A 19,075-nucleotide genomic window follows, 5' to 3' on the forward strand; every position below is an offset into this window, starting at 1 on the left:
TTGATTTGGAGTAGTGAAGAATTAGCATGCATTTAAAACACAAAATATTTAAACTTAACAGACTTATTTTAAGATCAACAAAGCCTACATGCAAAATCAATTAACTCTAATAAAACTTAAACAAGAATCAGAAAAATTCTATGTGCTACACAGCTCAAACAAAACTCAGGTGTGTTACTTTGCATACAGGTCATAAAATAAATGCCTATCATAAAAGCATAAATTTATCTAACATCGCTTAAACTTAACAGCACCTAGACTTAATATTTTAAACTTAAATATCAAACTTAACAAAACTTAACATTACTTAAGTTTAATTTTAACAAAATCATCTGATTTTAAATTCTATGTAACTTATACTTAATATAACTTTAATCTTAACAAAAAACTTTTGGTCAACAAAAGTTTGTTTGCCAGCAATCATGATAGAAAGCAAGTGATATCCCAAAATGAATATCAGATGCTGTATGTTTTGTTAATCACATGCTTTTAAAAACTAAGCTTTTATTAACTAAAATTTGAAATTATTAACTATTTCAAATTTTCTATTTCATATTTTATTATATTATTATTATTATTCACTTTATTTTATTATTATCATTCATTTTACTATTTATCATTATTTCATTTTATTATTTATCATTATTTTATCTTATTATTTATTTCATATTTTATTATTATTTATTTTTATTATTCATTTATTATTTATTTACCATTTTATTATTTCATTTATATCACTACTATGCCTTCCAAAGTGGCTTTGAAGTAGGAAACACCTCTCCACCACTCCTAAAAAAGAAACATTTCCTTTGGATCCAGAGAAAGGAAACAATTCTTATTTAAAAATTATATAGCAATTTTATAAAATGCCTCTTCGAGGAAATACATCAGCAGATGTTTTCCTTGTGTAAAACAGACATTTTTCAGCTTAAATCTTTAAAACACATACACTATTTAAAGTTTGTGTTTATGTATTACCTTTTATATTAGTAATTCAGTAAAACTTTTAATCTATACCAAAACTATTTTTCTTTATCACTCTTAATTTAGCTTTCAGGGAACAGCAAAGCTACATTGCATACCAAAAAAGATAACTGAAAGTTTAGAGAAGGAAGCTAAAGCAGCCTAAGCCACTGCAGGCTCTTATTTTACTCCAGATTACCTGCAGCCAAACACAGACATGGCAAGAACAGAAACTTTACAGACAAGAGAGAGAGAGAGAGCCTATAAGTTTTCAATCAACAAGCTAAATCAACCACTTCAGAACAGTAGCAGCCTTCTCTCACCTGGCTTACTACTAGTCTGAGCAGGAGAGGAAAAAAGAAACCCAAAACTTAAGAAAATGAGTATGAAATACATATAAACTAAGATAACAGATTTAAGTAGCTTAAAATTAGAGCAGAGCTACCAAGAGTTAATTTGGTCTTGCGGCGTGAATGTCGGAGGAGGGATCAAGCTCCCCCGCGCTGGCTCTTCCCGTGGTATCGAAGAGGGCGAAAAACTTCTGGTCTCACAGCGCGGCGGCGGCTCCGCTCGACTGCCGCTGGGGCCAGGCTGGGCACGCCCTCGGCGCTGCTGGTGCCGGCGTTGCTGGGTGCGGTGCGCGCTCTGTCCGCGCTGCAGCCTTGGCGGCTTCCTCCGCGCGGGGCGCGGCGTGGCTGCTGTCAGCTCCCGCGGCTGTTCTCGCTACTCTCGGCTCCCACTGCTGCTGGGCTCTCCGCGCAGCTTCTCGGTGCGGCTTCTCCGGCGGCTCTCGCGGCGGCGTGCTCGGCTTCCGCCGCGGCCCCCTGCGGCTTGCTCAGCTCGGTTCCCGCCGCGCGGCGCGGCCTCCCCCCGCCGCTGCCTTTGTTATCGCCGCTACAGCGCAGCACTACAGGCGGTCGCTCAGCGCTGCTGCTCAACTTCTTGACAGTTTTATCAGTGTCCCATGATAAATCACCGAATTCACGCCATCCCGTTAGGTTGTAAACCGTAAGGAGAATAAGGAAAACCCCTTTAGTATAGCTATCAGTCCAAAGGCCCGTTAAATCCTTTTGCAAATTCATCCCCTTAATCGGTGGTTTTTATAACTATGCTGCTTCCCTTTTTCCTACCCGATTTCCAGCGCTGGTTTGCAGCTCTTTAAGACTTCGGCAGCACGTCTCAGTCGGGCTCGTCTTTACGGTCACCCAAGGCACACGACGCGTATCAGCTTCTTTTTTATCCCTCTATCGCATTTACCTGCCTTCCCGCTGCATAGGAACTGACCCGTTTTCACTTCGCATGGTGCATATCACGTCGGGGTCACCATTATGTCGAAGTGAGGGAGCGACCACCTTTGTTGATTTTTCGCATCTGACTCCGGTTTATTCATCAATCCATCACTTTTTATAACCGTGTTAATTAAGTTCATGCATGTTGCAAAATCTGAGCTCCTGACAGGCTGTAGAGAAAACTTCAGCTCCTCCTTTTGTTTACAATACCTGAAGTTAGTTTACTGAAACCAAGATCAGTGTTCCCACCATGATATGAAGAGTTCTCAAAACTTTCATCTCTGTTCTCAGACTGACTGTCTGCTCCCAGTAGCAGCCAAGGACAGAACGGTTTGAGAATCTTGTTGTTTATATAGAAGGTGGCTGAGAACCTAATTATTTACAGGATCAAGCCTGGGAAAGGCTGCTTTTACAGCAGGCTTCTAAATTTCTTTAAGGCACCTTTCTTTCTTGAAAGCAGGCTCTCCACACTGAGGGGTGGTAACTGAACTGAGAATCCAAGGTTTTGCTTACTGTGATGTATTGGGAATTTGATGGGGGAAGGAGGAATGTTTGGAAGGTTTTCATCCTGAGTTCTGCGTGTTACTTTTATATATTGTAAATTAATAAAGTTGTAGTTTTTTCCCTTTTATTCCTAAGCTGGAGCCTGCTTTGCTCTATTCCTGGTCTCATCTCACAGCAGACACCAGGGAGAATGTATTTTCATGGGGGCACTGGCATTGTGTCAGCATCAAACTGTGACACCTTTGTAGCAGATGCCTGGCCTGTCTATAACTCGGAGCTCCTCCGCACCACAGGTAAGAGACCCAACCTGGCAGATACTTGGGACAGGTGGACAAAAATGTTGGCCAGTGCTCTAGAGGAATCCCAAGAACTGGACCTGTTGGGGTCCTCCAAGGCCACATCCTGTGTCAAATTTTACTTTAGACATCTGAAAAAAAATTGGCCAGAAATTGACCGGACACAAAACACATACCAAAAAGACATATCAGCAATTAATAAAGCCTGTAACTATCCCTATGGATAAATATCAACTATATTGAAAAGCAGTAAATGCAATGCCTTATTACATATCAAATTTTAACATGGTCTGATTTCTTTAACAAGAATGCTAACAAATTTGCCATATAAAATGATGCCAGATGCAGTCACAAAAAGCTGTTGGGCTGTTCAGCAATATGCTAAATTGCACATTATTATGTTTATTTTCCAGTAAACCTGCACTTTAAAAAGTCTTACTGAATTTCTCTTTCCATGGAATTTGCAGTTACCATGGGTTTTTCTAACAACTGCTTTACTTATAATTCTAATATGCTTGTTACAACTTGAATCCCTCCAGTACACCATCATGCGCTTATTTCACTTCTGGCTTATTCACCTTCAAGTAGTCTTTTTGTGTTAATAACCTTGGACAAAAATTACATCATGTCATATCTATAACTTTTAAGGATGTTCATTTTAATTCTGTTAAATTAAAGCCCAATATTTTGATGCTCAGTTACCTTCTGTTAAATTAAATAAGTCAAAGTTTTGTTTGGTTAATTCTGGTAGATTTTATTTCTGTTAAGTTTCAGTATTACTAAGTTTGAACAATGTTCTATTCCAGTTTTTTTGCATCCAGTTATGTTTGGTATTAAATAGGAATTAACTTTGAGTTCTCTTGAGTGCGCTTTTTGTACTACCAAGGTGATAATGAAATTATGTTTATTAATTGGAAATCCTTTTAGGGCTGAGTTTAAGTTCCTCTTGTTAAGCTCTAGCGCTGTCCAAATAAATTTCTATCAGGTTTGAGTGTTATTTAACCTGAGGTATCATCAATTTTACTAGTGAGCTGTTCAGTGTTTTCCTTTGATGCATTTAGTCTGTCATAAATACATAAATGTTTGTATTACTGTTTTTATAGCCAGCTTTTCACATGCCTTACCACTTTTTGGTGTAATTATCTACAAGACACGTGTCATTTCAGGATCCTCCTTTTGTTCACTAGCTGCTTATGTATCTCTCAGACCAGACTACCCTCTAGCTGGGCTTCACACTGTGGCTCTATGCTTTGATCCAGTGCTGTCTCATCATTTTTAAGTATTTTTCAGAGTTCCAAGAAATGAGATCTGAGCTTTGTCAGAAGTCTCCTCTAAACTGATGGTATTGTGACATCTACTCTCAGTAATCAGATGCAGCCCCAATTATTATTACAGAACCACTCCAACAGTTTGCTGGGTTTAAAGCATCTCTCTGCTGAGGAAATTTTGGAGGAGACAGCTCTTGGATGGTTCATTAGTCTGTCACCCCTAGACCTTTACCCCTAAGTGCTATTCCCAAGATCCTTGTTTTAAATTACGTTTAAGGAATTCTCTCCCACTTAGAGATTGGGTGGTGGCCAGACCTTAGCTCTACCTGGATGGGAATTTGCCAACAGACCCAGATGTTTTCTGCATCAAAGCTAGATTTGAGTTGCTTTGACTTGGCAATTTGACCACCTAGACATGACAGTTGAACTTTTTTGAAAGGGAGTTTGGGAATTATTATCTGGAAATAATGATCCAAGTCTCCACTGAATCGAGGTTTGTCAGCTGTTTGCAGACTCTGGGATGATGGTACATTATTGCCGAGATTGCTATTTACCTAATTCCACCTATGTTGTTAGCTTTGTCTGCTACTTGAAATATTCCTGATTGTTGGATCCAAATTATTCCTAATTGCTGTAAGTTTCTTGTCCACTGCATGTATTATTTTGCTATGATGTTTCATCATACTCATAACAAAAGACATGCATCTCATTCTTAAAAAACAAAAAAATAGAGGAATGAACACCTTAAGAACGTTCAAGTAATGCAATATGTACAAGAGAAATTTGGACAACTAATCATTTTGAATAATGCAATATTTATATGAGAAATTTGGAAAAAAGATCATCACATCTAAATCCCAGTTAAATGTACCACAGTGAAGCCTATTTGATTCATTAACTTCAGGAGAAGATGTGCCGGTGTTTTATCATCAGCAGTTCAAAGCAGTCACCTGTTCATTCCATCAGATACTGATCAGCTCTGAAAAAATGAGGCCCAGTGAAAGGAGAAATAACCTCATCACCGTGCAGCCTTTGTGGCCAGAGCAGGAGCAGGACTGCCAAGACATGGCTGTGGCTGGAAACTGACGGAGGCAATTTGCCAACAAAAGCCTCATGGCATCCTCACGGTACAGTGCTCCTACGAACCTTCTGCAGGTATTCCCTGTTCCAGCGCCCAGGAGGACATTCAGTGATGTCAAAGATCAGCATTTCCAGCTCACAGACTTTCTCATCCTTCTCAACTCATTGGAAACAATGGTCATTTCTTTCCATTTCCCTAAGAGACATTGGACATTATTCTTTTGTTTTCTCATGCTGCAAAACCCTGTGTCAATGACTTGATAGAATTTGGTAAGTTTTGTTGATTGTAATTGGTCTTTTATCTATCTTATCCCATATCTAACAGATAACCAGTGATAACCTTGATGAGATAATACCCTCACAAGAGTGAGCTGTTTCAACATCAGAACATAGGAGCCTTTTTTAAATGAATGAAAAGGGGGAGATGTCATAGAACAGTAGAATAATGATAAAAGAAAGGTCTTTTGAAATCAGGCCTTTTTCTGCCATATTCATAGCTGGCCTGTCATCTCTTCTGAGTGCAGCTAAGCAGTTACAAGTTCCCATGTGAAGCTATTGCGAGAATGAGACTTTGTGACCAGTCTATTCTGAGGGTGAAAAACAAATGCACCTGCAACAACAAGGGATTTCTCCCATGAGACTCAGTGAAGAGAACAGGTAAACAATACAATAGAGAGATTTGACGCACAAGTAAAATCTCTTTAATTAACCAATAACAGAATAACTGGCAAGTAATCTATGAACTAACTAAAGCTGCACACGAAGTCTTTCAAACTTTGTAAAATGAGTTGTGTGAATAAAAAATGAAGAGTTCTCCATCTCATCTGGGTCTTCTGGGATTTCAGTTCCCCCCTTCTTTGAGGCTTTGAGTTCCCTCTTCTTTGGGGCTTTGGGTTCCTTCTTCTCTGGGATTTTGGGTTCACACTTCTTTGGGGCTTTGGTTTCCTTCCTCTCTGGTGTTTTGGTTTCCTTCTTCTCTGGAGCCTTGATTTCTTTCTTCTCTGGGATTTTGGTTTTCTTCTTCTCTGGGAGTTTGGTTTCCTTCTTCTCTTGGGTCTTGGTTTTCCCATTCGCTGGTTTTGGAAGTTGCTTCCCTGCAGAGACACTCTTCTTTTCCTTCTTCTGCCTCTCTTCCTCCTCTAAGGCTTTTGCCTCCTCCTCGACCTTTTGAGCTGGCTCCTTCAGCTCCCTTCTGCAGACAAAATAGGAAACATGGCTGAGAGTCCCACCAGAACCTTGGGCTCCCTAGTCCTGGCTGGCCCTGCACTTCATTCCTTGACCCTGAGGCCATTTCCGTGAATTCTCCTCAACCCACAGAGGCTGGGAACATCCCAAGTGAGGAAATTGGTAGAAGGGGACCTCCAGGACCAGCCAAACCTGAGCTTTGCCATCATAAGGTGTTGGCTGGGCAAGCTCCCTCTGAAGGCACAGCCAGACCCCTCCAGCCCCCGCCAAAGGCTGATCCAGCAGCTCTCTGCGCTGGTGCCTGGAAATGCCCTTTGTCTCTTGGCTTCCCACTTTAAAGCAGAGCACAGATTGCTGACATCTGCTGAGCTCTCCTACAGTTCTTACTCAGCTCATTCAGCCCCCTTCTCCCTGGGCATAGCTGAGGCATGATTTTAAAGAGTTCAGATTTCAGCTGAGGGTTAGAAGCAATTCCCATTGATCAGGATGTAGGTTAGATAGGCAGACCATAGGTTAATGATTATGAGATGCTTAAGCTGGAGCTGATTGTTCTATTGTTTACCATTAGGAGCATCTTTCTAGAGGGAAGTGGAGGAAGTGAACTGGTATAAGAACATCTTGAAACCAGTAGAACAATGGTTAGCACCTGGGCTTGATGTCAATCAATCACTAAGTTGGGGACCTTGGATGGTGCCAGAGGGTCACAGAGACCTGATAAAGACCACTGACCCACTTTGAGACCATTGACCCAGTTCAAGGGAAGAATTGCATGGGAGTGAAGGACCAATGACCTCATTTGAATACAGAGCAGGGATGGGAGGTGCTGGGGTTGTGCAGATGTATTGTATGTAAGACCTTGGGAAATAAAGAGAGGGCAAAGAACATTGGACAGCACGGTCACGCCTTTTAGGGATGGCTCTGGTGCCGCCCACCTGTGTTAATAAACATCCCACTGTCTAACTTTAATTAGTTAGAGAGTCTCTGTCCGTGATCTTCAGTTTTAACGACTCCTAGCCTGCTCCTTCATGAGAACAATCCTATCAGTCAGAAAGCAAAGGCTACAGGAACTCCTCTCCTGCAAGACAGGCTCTTGTCAGCCAGATTTCCTGCTGGAACCCAGCTGGGACCAAGCAAACCAGTGCTGGCTGCCATGGAAACCATTGGAAGCAGCCTCATCCATCTCCTCCCCATGAAACCAACTTCAGCCTGGCCTGAAGAAGTCCTGCTGCACAGGCTGGCTTTAAGCAGCCTCCACTCCCAGCTCCACACTTGGCCTGTGTGTCCTGAGCTGGCTGCCTTGCTGGAGCTGAGCTTCTCCTGTGCTTGCCTACGGCTGCAGCTGCAGGGGAGCCTAAAGGACAGGAGCCTTTCTGGCTGCTGTCCCACCATAAGGAGAACCCTGGCAGGTCAGCATTGCAAGGACTTCATCTGTGGCAGGAGCAGGACCCAAAGCAAGGTTTGCTCTGTGCCCCACACCTGCCCATACCACAATCCCACTGTTCTGGTGAAGAAGGCAGATGATGAAGAAGATGCCACTCAACACCATGGACTTCAAGACACCTCTAGAGGTGGTGCCAAGGCAAGCCCAGAGCCCAGCTCCCTGCAGACAGCAGCTAAGCCAGCAGGGCTCAGCACTCAAATAGAGAAGAAGAGGTTCTGTCTCAACAGAAGAAGGTCCTTCCTCTCTTGGCAGCCAGGGAGCTCAGAGTGGCCATCCCTGTGTTGCTGCTGGCCTTTGCTGTGCAGCTCCTCTGAGCTCAGAGGCCTTGGAGCAGGGAAGCCCTGCAGGGACAATAACCCATGGCAGAGCAGGAACCCACGGAAGGCTGACTCACCTGTCCCTGAGAGGGGCCTGTGAGCCACAGGTGATCTCCTGGGGGCTCAGGGAGGAGCTGACACGTGAGGCCGCCCTGGGCACCAGCACCTCGGAGGTGGAGCCTCCCTCCATGTGGCACAGCTCCGGGACATTGCAGGTGGTGGTGAGGTGGCCAGAGAGGGTGGAGGAGACCTGCTGGCTCTGTCCTGGCTGCAGCACACCTGGCAGTGGCAGGATACTGAAAGCCTGGACGGAAGACAGGAGAGATTGAGGTGTTGAGCATGGAAATGGAGGCAGAAGAGCATCTTGGAGCAAAGTGCAGCTGTAGCCAGAGGGGCCTATTCCCCAAACACTGCCAGAATCACCCTCACCTCATCCTGCATCCATGCCACTGACCAGTGCAGGGACCATGGGGAAAATCTTCTCCCATACTCACGGGTCAATGCATTAATTAGTACATGACATGAAAGTGAACTGGGATGGCTCCTGGCAGTAGAAATTCTCTCTGATGCACAACTTGCCTTTAAAAAGTTTCAAAACTTCCTGCTTTTAGAAAAGGAGGAGACTCAGAGTGAGAGCTCTTGGAGCTGAGGGAAGGAGTCCAGCCCAGCTCATCTGACTCCTGAGGCTCTTCCCCTCTCTCTCTGATTTAAATGCTGCTTTCTCAAGGTGCTACAGCAAAAGCTCCTGCAAAAATTTCCTGTGGAGCACCTGAGGAGTTCCAGGGGGAGCAGTGCCCTCCACAGGTGCCGCACAGCGTCCTTGGGCAGCCCCACAACGTGTCCTGCACGGCCTCTCCAACAAGCAGCTGCCCCAGGAGCACTTTGTGATGGGCCTGCAGGGATGGGAGGCCCCTCTGTGGCCAATGCTGAGGGCCCCCAGTGGCACTGGCAGCTCCAGCCCTGCTTGCCACACTGACAATGGGCAAGGGAGACAGATTCCCTCTTGCCTTCTCCGCTCCCAGGGGAGTGTGAGCCACGTCCAGGGAGCATCTGAATCCCTCCAAGCCTCGAGGGAGGCGAGGGTGCTCAGCAGTTGGTGCTGGCACCCAAAAAACAAGCCATTTTCTATGCTGGGAGGAAGAGACAGCCCCCTGCAAAGTCTCCCTTTGTCAGACAGCTCCAGGGCCAGCAGTGCAATAGCAGCTCTGGGTGAAAGCAGAGCCCTGCAAACAGGGAGTCTGGCTGCCTTGGGAAGAGGCTCCATGGAGATCAGGATCATCCCAGCTTGCTCTGGGAGGGAAGCTGGAGGTGTTACCATGATGATGCAGAGAAAAGCCTCATCTTACATGGGGAAGGAAACAAGGCAAAAAATCCCACACTCAGCACAGGCCTGTAGGATCTGAGTCAGCTTCTCCAAGGAAAACTCTCCTATTTCTCCCTCCCACACAGCCCATGTCCAGCCACTGGCCCTGCTGCCCAGCCCACTGTCAGGGCACAGCACAGCAGGGCAGCAAAAAGGGAGCTCAGCATGAGCAGGACTTGGTGCTGGCAGGCTGGGGAGGCAAAGCAAGCAGTAGGTGTACAAGAAAATCTATCTCTGCTCCTGAAGAGTGGGTAAAATCCTGCACTTCTTTCAGGGCTCTGGCTGCCTCCACCTTTCCAGTCCTGAAGTGCCTCCATCGAGTTGCCGGGCAATCCAGACTGGTTCTCCTCTCCTTTGGTGGCTGGGGTTTGAATTTAGGTGGGTGGAGCTCATCTCTGGAAAATAAATAACTATGAACAGGGACCTGCAGTGTGAGGGAGGGACGCTTGCACGAGCAGCTCCTGGCCAGGATGCAGCCCCTGGCTGAGTGCTGGCACATTGAACTGAGAAATGGTTTGATCCAGCCCTTCCCAATCCAGGCTGGGGCAGGTCTGTTCTAAAGGCAGCCCAGGGATGACACTGAGGTGCTGCAGCAGCTGCAACTGCTTGCATTGAGCAACTACAGAGGACAGGCATTAACACCTGGTGGGGATGCAAAAAGCACAGTGGGAGAGGAAAAGACAGAGAAGGCCGCAAAAAGGTGAGATTTGAGACACTGAGGGGCAGACCCAGCCAGTGCCCAGCCAGCACAGCCCACCCAGTGCCCAAGGCCAGAAACTCTGCAGCTCCACCAGGGATTTATCAGGAATGTTCCCCTGACACCGCTGGGGGGTTGGTTGACATTTTCCAACAATCCCAGGTGACTCAGGTCACATTCCCCATCCATCCATCCTTCCATCCATACATACACAGGCTGTGGTGCTGGGATCCTGCCAAGCTCTGCCGGCCTTGGGCTTGGGGAGATTTCTGCCAGCCGTCCTGAGCTCCGTAATTGTGCTCTCTGTTCCAGGAAGCAAGCAAGAAAGATTTTAAAATCCCCAAAACAAACCACAACAGACAAACCTAAAAAACCTTCAACAGCTCAACCCTGCTCAAGTTATTTCTTTAGGGACAGCTACCACTCTCCAGCTGAAATGCTGGGCTTTTGGGGAAAAAGAAAATTACATGTTCACCTCCAAATTGAAAAGGATTAAGGTAAGAGAACCTTTCAAACTAAAAATTATTGGCCCAAAGCTTTTATCTTTGCAAGAAATCTCTAGGTAAGACCAGCCTGACAGTTAAACAACTGGTTCTTCTGGTGGGGAGAAACCCTCCAATTTAAGGGAAGCAGCCTGATAGTTAAAAGCAACTGTTTGGTCAAACTTCAGGCTCCCTGCATTGCCTTTCCTTCCTGTTCACTGATTTACAGGCAGTGCCACGATGGCCCGGGTTCAGATGTTTGGTGCCATCCAAGGAATTTGGCATTGCCATTTCCATGTTTTAATCAAAGTTTCAATCCTTTCAACCAGTCCTCAAATGCCAGCTTTCCTTTCTTTTACAGAAAGCTCAAGGTTCCTAGAAGACTTCTGACATCCTCTTTTGTGCTCAGAGGGATGACATTTTCAAACAGATGTTTCCAAAGTTAACAGCATTTGAAAGAATAATGAACTCAAATGCCCCTGGATTCCAGCTTAGCCCAGCTCCATTCTGTGTCAGACACTGAGATTCCCACCTCTAAGGCAGGAGCTGTTTGTGCCCCCCATCCCTCCTGTCCTTCTCCCCAGCAGCCTGTGCCTGTTGTCCCCGGCAGAATCCCTGTCCCTGTGCACCCTGCCAGGAGCAGCTGCACACAGGCTCACATCTCCCCTTGCCCTCACCAGGGGGTTTCTCTCATCCCCGAACACGCCGATGAGAACGTCGGTGCGATGAGTGCCCAGGGCCTGCACTGCCACCACAACTGGGATCTCTGCTGTGCTCTGGGGCTGCACAATCCCACAGGGCTTGGGGCTGGAGTAGAGCACAGCAGAGTCCTCCTTGCATTTCTGGAAGGGACACAATGAAATGCAGATTCAGATGGACCTCTCAAGAAACTTTAGGCTCCTTAACATCCACCACAACAGCAACTTACACACACCTTTAAAACTCCCCAGGACAAAGGTCAAAGGCACAAACAAGATGCAAGAATTGTAGGTATAGCACTCCCAGGGCATCCTGCAAGGAGGCTGCCAGCACAGGCACTGCTGTCTGTGGGTGCAGCAGCTTTTCACAACCCTCTAAGATCTCCCACAGGAAAACACCCTGAGGACTAGAACATCAGCTGTTTCCTCAGGAGCTTAAACTGCCTCCTAAAGTTTACAGCTGGGTAGGATCCTGTTCTCAGCAGATCTTGAAGACTAAATAGAAACCAGCAAGGTCTTACCCAAACCCTTTTTCCCCCTAATAATCTTCTCAGGAATATTTGACAGGAGGAGGTGGATGTGATGCCAAACCTGGGGAATAAGCCCGTAGCAGCCAGGAAGGTGGCTGGGATTCCTAATGAGGATCTTCCTCTCATAGGGCACCTTCAGGTGGCACTCATCACACAGCAGCACTGGGGAGGACACTTGGAGCTCAGGAACGAGACATCTGGGCAAAGAGATGACCCCAGAACAATCAGAGATACTGAGAGAATGGAGAATGCTTACCCCCAAAGATTGTGAAATGGAGCAGAACACATTGGTCACTGTCAAATGCACATTGAAGAGCCCTACAGGGATAAATTGCCTTCTACCTCTTCCCACTCCAACATGTCTTGTCAAGGAGGGGCAAACCCTGAGAGGCAGCACCCAGAGGCTGCCAAGTGCCCCAGGCAGAGCACTTTGCCCCACAGCTGCCTCAGCCCCTCCTTTGCCCAAGAAGGCTTGCAAGGACTCCTGGAACAGTCCCAGTGACCCACGAGCTCTGGGGGAGCCTTCCCAACAAGGATCAGTGCTCGCTAAGGCTCAAGGAACACACAGCTCCAGTGTCTCAGTAAAAATGACTCAACAAGGATCAGTGCTCCCTAAGGCTCAAGGAACACACAGCTCCCGTGTCTCAGTAAAAATGACTCCCTTCTCTGCCATGGTACTGTTGCCCTGCCTGAGAACTCAGCTCTTTGCCCCAGCCCTGGAGGGCACGAGACAGCAGCTGCCCCACAGAGGGGCTGATCAGCCCCTGCCAGGCCCTGCAGCTCCCTGGCTCCTTCACTGCACAGCTCCAGGCACTGCCTGGCCCCAGCTCCACCTGCTGTACACAATGGCAGCCCAGGCACTGCCTGGATGGCTCTGCCTGGCACAGGGAACAGCACCAGGGAGCTGCATCCCTCTGGGCATCACACTGACACCCACAGCAGCACAGCAGCATGGAATTCTGCTGCAGCAACAACGACTTTTGCTCTCAACTCTGACAACATTAAAGCTCAAAACAGGAAGCACAGGGAAGGACAAAAACTGGAGCTGACCTGCCACATCAAGGGCTGCTTTCCCCTTGTCAGACCTTGCCCTCCCAACTCTTGCTGGGAGCCACTTCCCCCCTGCCATGTGCCCTCATGGACAGAGCCAGAGCCTGACTCTCAGCAGCTGCTTGGTGTGGCCCAAACCAGTGCACGGTGCTCACAACCAGCACAACTCCACCTCTTGCAGCCAGAAGGAGAGGAGGCCCTCGGGAAATTTGTTCCACCTCAAGCACCAAAAACAAGGCCAATCAATGATATCTTTCCTGGTGCCTTTAGAAGAGGGCCCAGGACCGTGCTGGGCTGTGAGCAAACGTGCTTTTCACCACGGGCTGCTGCCCAAGCACTGCTGTTCTCGTGTCCAGCTGGCACAACATGAGGGCATTCAGCAGCACTTCTCCTTGGCAGCTGCAGCCAGCACAGCCTGGGCAAGGCAGTGCCTGGGGGAGGCCAGGCAAGGGCTGCTACCTGGCTGTGATGATCAGGGCTGCCACTCCCTTGCCAATACCCTCCAGGTCCACCAGCAATCTCCGGTAGAACTCCATCACCGTGTTGGAGCACAGGGTCACCTGGTGGAAGAGAAGAACAGTCAATTCTTCCTTACAAAAGCTCATTATCCACGGGTGATATCCTCCAGTTCCTGAGGGAGGATTTCGCCTTAATTCTTCTGCTGCTCCATGTGTAGAGCACAGCCTCAGAGTAACAAAAGCCTTCTGCCAATACCAGATTTGTTAAACACACCTTCTTTCAGGGCACAGGTCAGCTACATTAAAACATTAGACTACAGCTCCATGCACCACTGCATTCAAATTAAGGGGCAAATTTCTCATCTGACTACAAAGACATCCATGCAGAGGAAATCTGACTTGACCACAATGAGTTCAGCTTTACAGCAGGAGGCTGAGGGCAAAGTGTGGCCCAGCAGGTGCTGGGCAGTTCATGGCTGACCTGGGAGCCCGAGCCCGGGCTGGCTCTGAGAACTCCAGCCCCACACCAGGAGTGGGGAACTGCCCCAGGATGGGCATTGACCAGAGGCAGAACCCTCAGAACTGCCCCAGGGTGGGCATTGACCAGAGGCAGAACCCTCAGAGCCAGAACTGCCCCAGGGTGGGCATTGACCACAGGCAGAACCCTCAGAACTGCCCCAGGGTGGGCATTGACCAGAGGCAGAACCCTCAGAACTGCCCCAGGGTGGGCATTGACCACAGGCAGAACCCTCAGCACTGCCCCAGGGTGGGCACTGACCAGAGGCAGAACCCTCAGCACTGCCCCAGGGTGGCATTGACCACAAGGCAGAACCCTCAGCACTGCCCCAGGTGGCATGACCAGAGGCAGAACCCTCAGAACTGCCCCAGGGGGATCAGCAAGGCATCTGAGCAAAGAGCCTGCACTCCAGGCAGAACTCTCAGAACTGCCCAGGGGTGGCATGACCAACAGGCAGAACCAGAATGCCCAGGTGGGCACTGAGCTCTACACCACATGCAGAGCAAGCACCACTTGGGTACAGCAGAGGAGAAAGGGAAGGTCACATGGGTTAAGGGGTCCTCAAAGGAAAGGGATATTCCAGCAAAAGGATCAGAGCAAAAGAGCCCATGTACATCTGGCAAAGAATTTTGTAAGACACAAAAGCAGGGTGGGTTGACAACAGCAAACCAAAAGGGAATCCTCAGGGGAGCACTGAGGGGATTACATCAAGTGTCTGGAGCCACTTTGGGTAAGAGGGTGGGGAGGATGGCTCACATGGGTTAATGGGGCCTCCAGGAATAGGGGAATTCCAAAGGGGTGTTCAGACAGGGATTGGCTCCAGGTTAAATTGGCAAAGAAGGTTGGGGAACAAAAGGGGCTGGGTTTGACAGCAGGGAAAGAGCTGGAACAAGGGGCAGGGAATGGCATGAGGGACAGCTTTGAGGGAGGGTAAAACCCAGGGGTAAACCCACTCGGGGAGAACACGGGGTACCAGAGAACAAACCACTTAACAAGGAATCAATACAATAAATTTGAACCGCTACACATGGCTGCAGATTTTTTGGCTCCACTGGAGCTTCCTGCAGTGAACACAAATCATTCTGCTCCCCAGGAGGGGGGAAATGAGACCAAGAAGAAAAGCTCACTGCTTGATACAATGACATCTTTCTAACAGCCACCTTCTGCCCTCATCCTTGCTCTGCCCCATTGCAATCAAATCAATCGCTCTCAAAAACACAAGAATGGCTTCAGGCCTTGACCATAAGGTCTGTGAGCTCAGCATATGATTTTGGAAAGCAAACAGTGCTCCTTGAGGAACATCTCGAGTAAGCCAGCTAGCAGAGGCCTCCCAGCAGTGCAGATCTCTCAGTGCCAGGATGCTCCAAGCTGGCACCAGAGCTAAAGCCCTCCCACCCTGCAGTGCAGCTCCAGCCCTGGTGCTGCAGCGGCTGTGGCTGGGCTCTTGCCGTACCTCGATGTCCTGGTGTCCCTGGGGGAGGATGGTGCCTTGGCTGGGATTGATGGTGAACTCCCTGGGCTCCACATAGAAATGGATTCCCTTGCTCCAGGCCGGGTCGGTGTCCCTGCGGATCTGATCCACGCTGTCCACAGCCGGCTGCGTGCCATCGTCCGACATGCGGAGCTGGAACGTCAGGGGCACCGCGGAGCTGTTGGTGAGGCGGCAGCGCTGCGTGTAGGGAAAGCCTGGGCAAGGACACAAATATCCATTCAGGCACCCAGCAGGGCATGATCCTGGGGGCAAGATCCTGGCAGGATCAAAGTGGGATTGGAGTTGAGCTCTTTATTATCTGAACTACAGCTCACCCAGAAGCTGCGTGAGGAATTAATCGTCACTTAGTTCCCTTTGACACAGATTGACTGCAGCCTTGAAAATGCCCACTCCTAGCCCTGCTGAATGCTGCTAGATTCTCTCTTCGTGATGGGGACGAGCTCCCTCACCTGCCCCAAACCAGCACCAGGTCTCTCTCAGTGATGAGTGTGCACCCAGACCCAGCATTTACTCTGAGAATTCAAGCTGTCCAATTCCCTGCTCAGCCTGCCAACACTCCCACCTTTTTCAAGACATATAAAGAGTGAGTTGTCAGTGAGAAGAAGCTACAGCAAAAGAAAGTGAGGATGGAATCAGGAACTAGAATGTGATGCAAAGCACGCTACTGCAGCTTCTCTCTGCAGGATCCTTAAGGCATCTCTTGCTTTGGGCCAAACAGACTGAGCACGTGACAGCTCAGAGCCCACTCAACTGGGGCACAGCTGTTTTGCGGAGAAAAGAAGAAACCTCACAACTTGTAAAAGTTGTAAAGCCCGGTATGCTTTATTACGACGCGCGCCGGACGCAAGACTCCCCAAAAGGGCATGCGTGCCCCTGGAGACTCCGAGTCCCCTTTTTATCCCCCCTTCCAAATGCATATGCATACAGTTTCAAATTAAGTTCATACATATTCATTCCACATGACATTTAGCACTAATTCTTCTTTATCGAAGGAATTCCTAAGTCGGGGGCAGATTGACCTCGTGGTTTTTCTGTTTTTCTTTCTCTGTCTCCTTGCTGTCTCTGGAACGCGGCCTCTCCTTCAGCTTTAGCTCCACAGACCCTTCACCTCTCCTAGACACTTTACCTAGTTCAGGATGGATATTCTGTCTCATTCCCCCCTTTCCTAGGAAATAAGTAAATTCTTTTACTTAAGGAAAATTTCCACGACAATAAGTGTCTTTTAGCGCTTTACCATGTACATTTGACAAAGAGGTTAGTACAGCTATTCGTTGTAGCATTCTCCAGTTCCAAATTAACAATGTAATAGATAATCCTAAGCTTATCCCAACTAATATTAGTAAAACTAGAATAGGGTGGCACAACTTATCAAAGGTTCCATTTGCAGTTGGTGATCACCCAAAGATCACATCTCACCAGTGATTATCCGTATTTTATTCTTTGTAGAACTCTGGTTATTTCTTTTGTACCATGTTGGACAGTAATTAAGGTTTTCTTTCCACTTTCTCGGATTTCTTTCAAGACTTCTAATAAGTCTTGGTGCTTAATTAATTGTTTTACCAATGTAAGGTTCACCCCGATAGGGGTAGGTGGTAGTCTGTGATACATTGTGTAATTGGCTGTAATCAGCTGGTGGGATGTTACTGGTACCAAATACGAAAAATCACACCCAATAATCTTAACAAAATTACAAATACAAATACAGAGATTAGAATGGTTTCTACTAGACAGAATAACATCATTGCTATTAATTTGTACAGCAGCACAAACAGTTCTCAAACATGCACCCTTTTCCAGTATATACGAGCACAGTTTTCTGGTCAGTGACTGGATGAATTTCAAAGTGACAAATACTCTGTTCAGTGTCCAAACACATCCTGGGCATTAGCAGTATTGCTTTCACAAATGAATCCCATTTGTTCTCTAGTAATGCAGGATTCTAAGTTTACTACCTGCCACTTTTCATTCATCTTTTTGTGCCCACACTCTATGTTCTGAAGGATAGAGTGTTGTTTCTTCATGGTTTAATCTTAGGGCAATGATGGGATGGATAACATAAACAGTGGCATTACATATGGTAAGCACAAAGGCAGTGGCCACATTAGAAATAGGATCATAGGTGAAATTCACCATAATCCACCAGGATTAAAACTTCCTTTCAAAATCAATTGCATTATCCCATTCAATTTTCTGAATTTGAGCTGGAAAATTACCTTCACCCCTTTCCTATATGATCAGAGCTGCTGTTGCTTGTATCCATAACTGTGCTTGTATACAACTGAAAGCTAAAGACACATTATCTTGAACTATACTAAGTGCTTCTACTATCAATTTGTGGTCTTGGTCCCCGGCCTGTTCATTCTTCTTTACTTTGGCAGTACTTTTGAAATCTGTCACTGGCTAGTTCCTAATGCCAGTAGAGATTACTATAAAGGCTGCTTCAATTTTGTTAGGCTACCTGCTGCAGCAGCCAGTTTATTCATCAGTATTTCTGAATCAATTCTATTTAAAACTCCTAATCTTGTCCCTAATATGCCAGTTAGATGTTTGTTATGGGGAACAGGAACTGCTTTCTGTCCATGATCATCCCTCCCTGCCAGAGGGATGTGCTGGGCTCATACTACAAATTCAGACACACTTCACAAGTGTATCTGACAGAGGTTTAGGTCATACTTGAGACAGATGTTTGTTCTGAAATGTAGAGACTTCAGGGAATTTTAACTTCTCTCTCTCCCTCCAAAGCACCTGATTTCCCAGATGTGTGGCAAGCAGGAATGTCTCTCCTGGTCACCCACCTTGCCCTTAGCTAAGATCAAGCTGTGGACTGTGTTCAGGGCAGAAGATAATGGAGGGGAAATCTTGAGAGAAGAGCCTAAATTCATTGCCTACAGGCTGTATCAGGGTGAAATTACACCAACTGTCTGATTCACTTAGGTCATCACAGACTTCCTGGTGTTCATATACACCAGGGGAGGTTCAGACACTAATTACATCTGGTCTCTCATAAGCCATCCTTTTGATGACTAAGCACTTTACTTTGATTTCTTCGCTTCAGATTCCTTGAAGTGTTCACAGCTCCTGTTCTTGCTATTCTTACTCCTCACATACTTGATTCTCGTGGATTACTACAGTAGATATGTTTAATATAAACCTTCTTTATCTCAGAAGGTTTTCCTATGGATCCAGTATACTGATTAAATGCCAGGGACCAAGGCCATTCAGCATTGCTTTGGGTAGAGGTACTCTCTAGTTTTAAAACTTCAGTTATAATTCCATACAAAACAATTCTGTACACTAAAGTATGAGCTACTCCCGACCGCAATATACTCATTTTGCCCGAATAAGTTTTAGTCTCAGTTCATTGTCTCCTGGTGTCACTCCTGAAGGGGCTTCTGGGCCTTCTTCACCCGAGAGTGATGGATCCAGCATTCTGCTCCTTGATTTT

The 19,075-nt window shown here is 46.9% G+C and overlaps 1 protein-coding gene across 1 annotated transcript; it reads right to left on the reverse strand.

Moving 5' to 3' along the window:
* Positions 1–5,867: 5,867 nt before the first annotated feature.
* LOC135441607 (hydrocephalus-inducing protein-like) lies at positions 5,868–15,830 on the reverse strand. The gene is made up of 8 exons (XM_064701166.1): positions 15,592–15,830; positions 13,623–13,723; positions 12,175–12,310; positions 11,563–11,727; positions 10,615–10,706; positions 9,999–10,101; positions 8,421–8,647; positions 5,868–6,592 (listed from the first exon to the last, which is right to left on the reverse strand). Exons 1-8 carry the CDS (start codon positions 15,754–15,756, stop codon positions 6,148–6,150), a joined length of 1,434 nt encoding a protein of 477 aa, XP_064557236.1. The 5' UTR covers positions 15,757–15,830; the 3' UTR covers positions 5,868–6,147.
* Positions 15,831–19,075: the final 3,245 nt, after the last annotated feature.

Source organism: Zonotrichia leucophrys, unplaced genomic scaffold (genome assembly GCF_028769735.1).
Source record: "Zonotrichia leucophrys gambelii isolate GWCS_2022_RI unplaced genomic scaffold, RI_Zleu_2.0 Scaffold_368_51211, whole genome shotgun sequence".
Lineage (NCBI taxonomy): Eukaryota > Metazoa > Chordata > Aves > Passeriformes > Passerellidae > Zonotrichia > Zonotrichia leucophrys.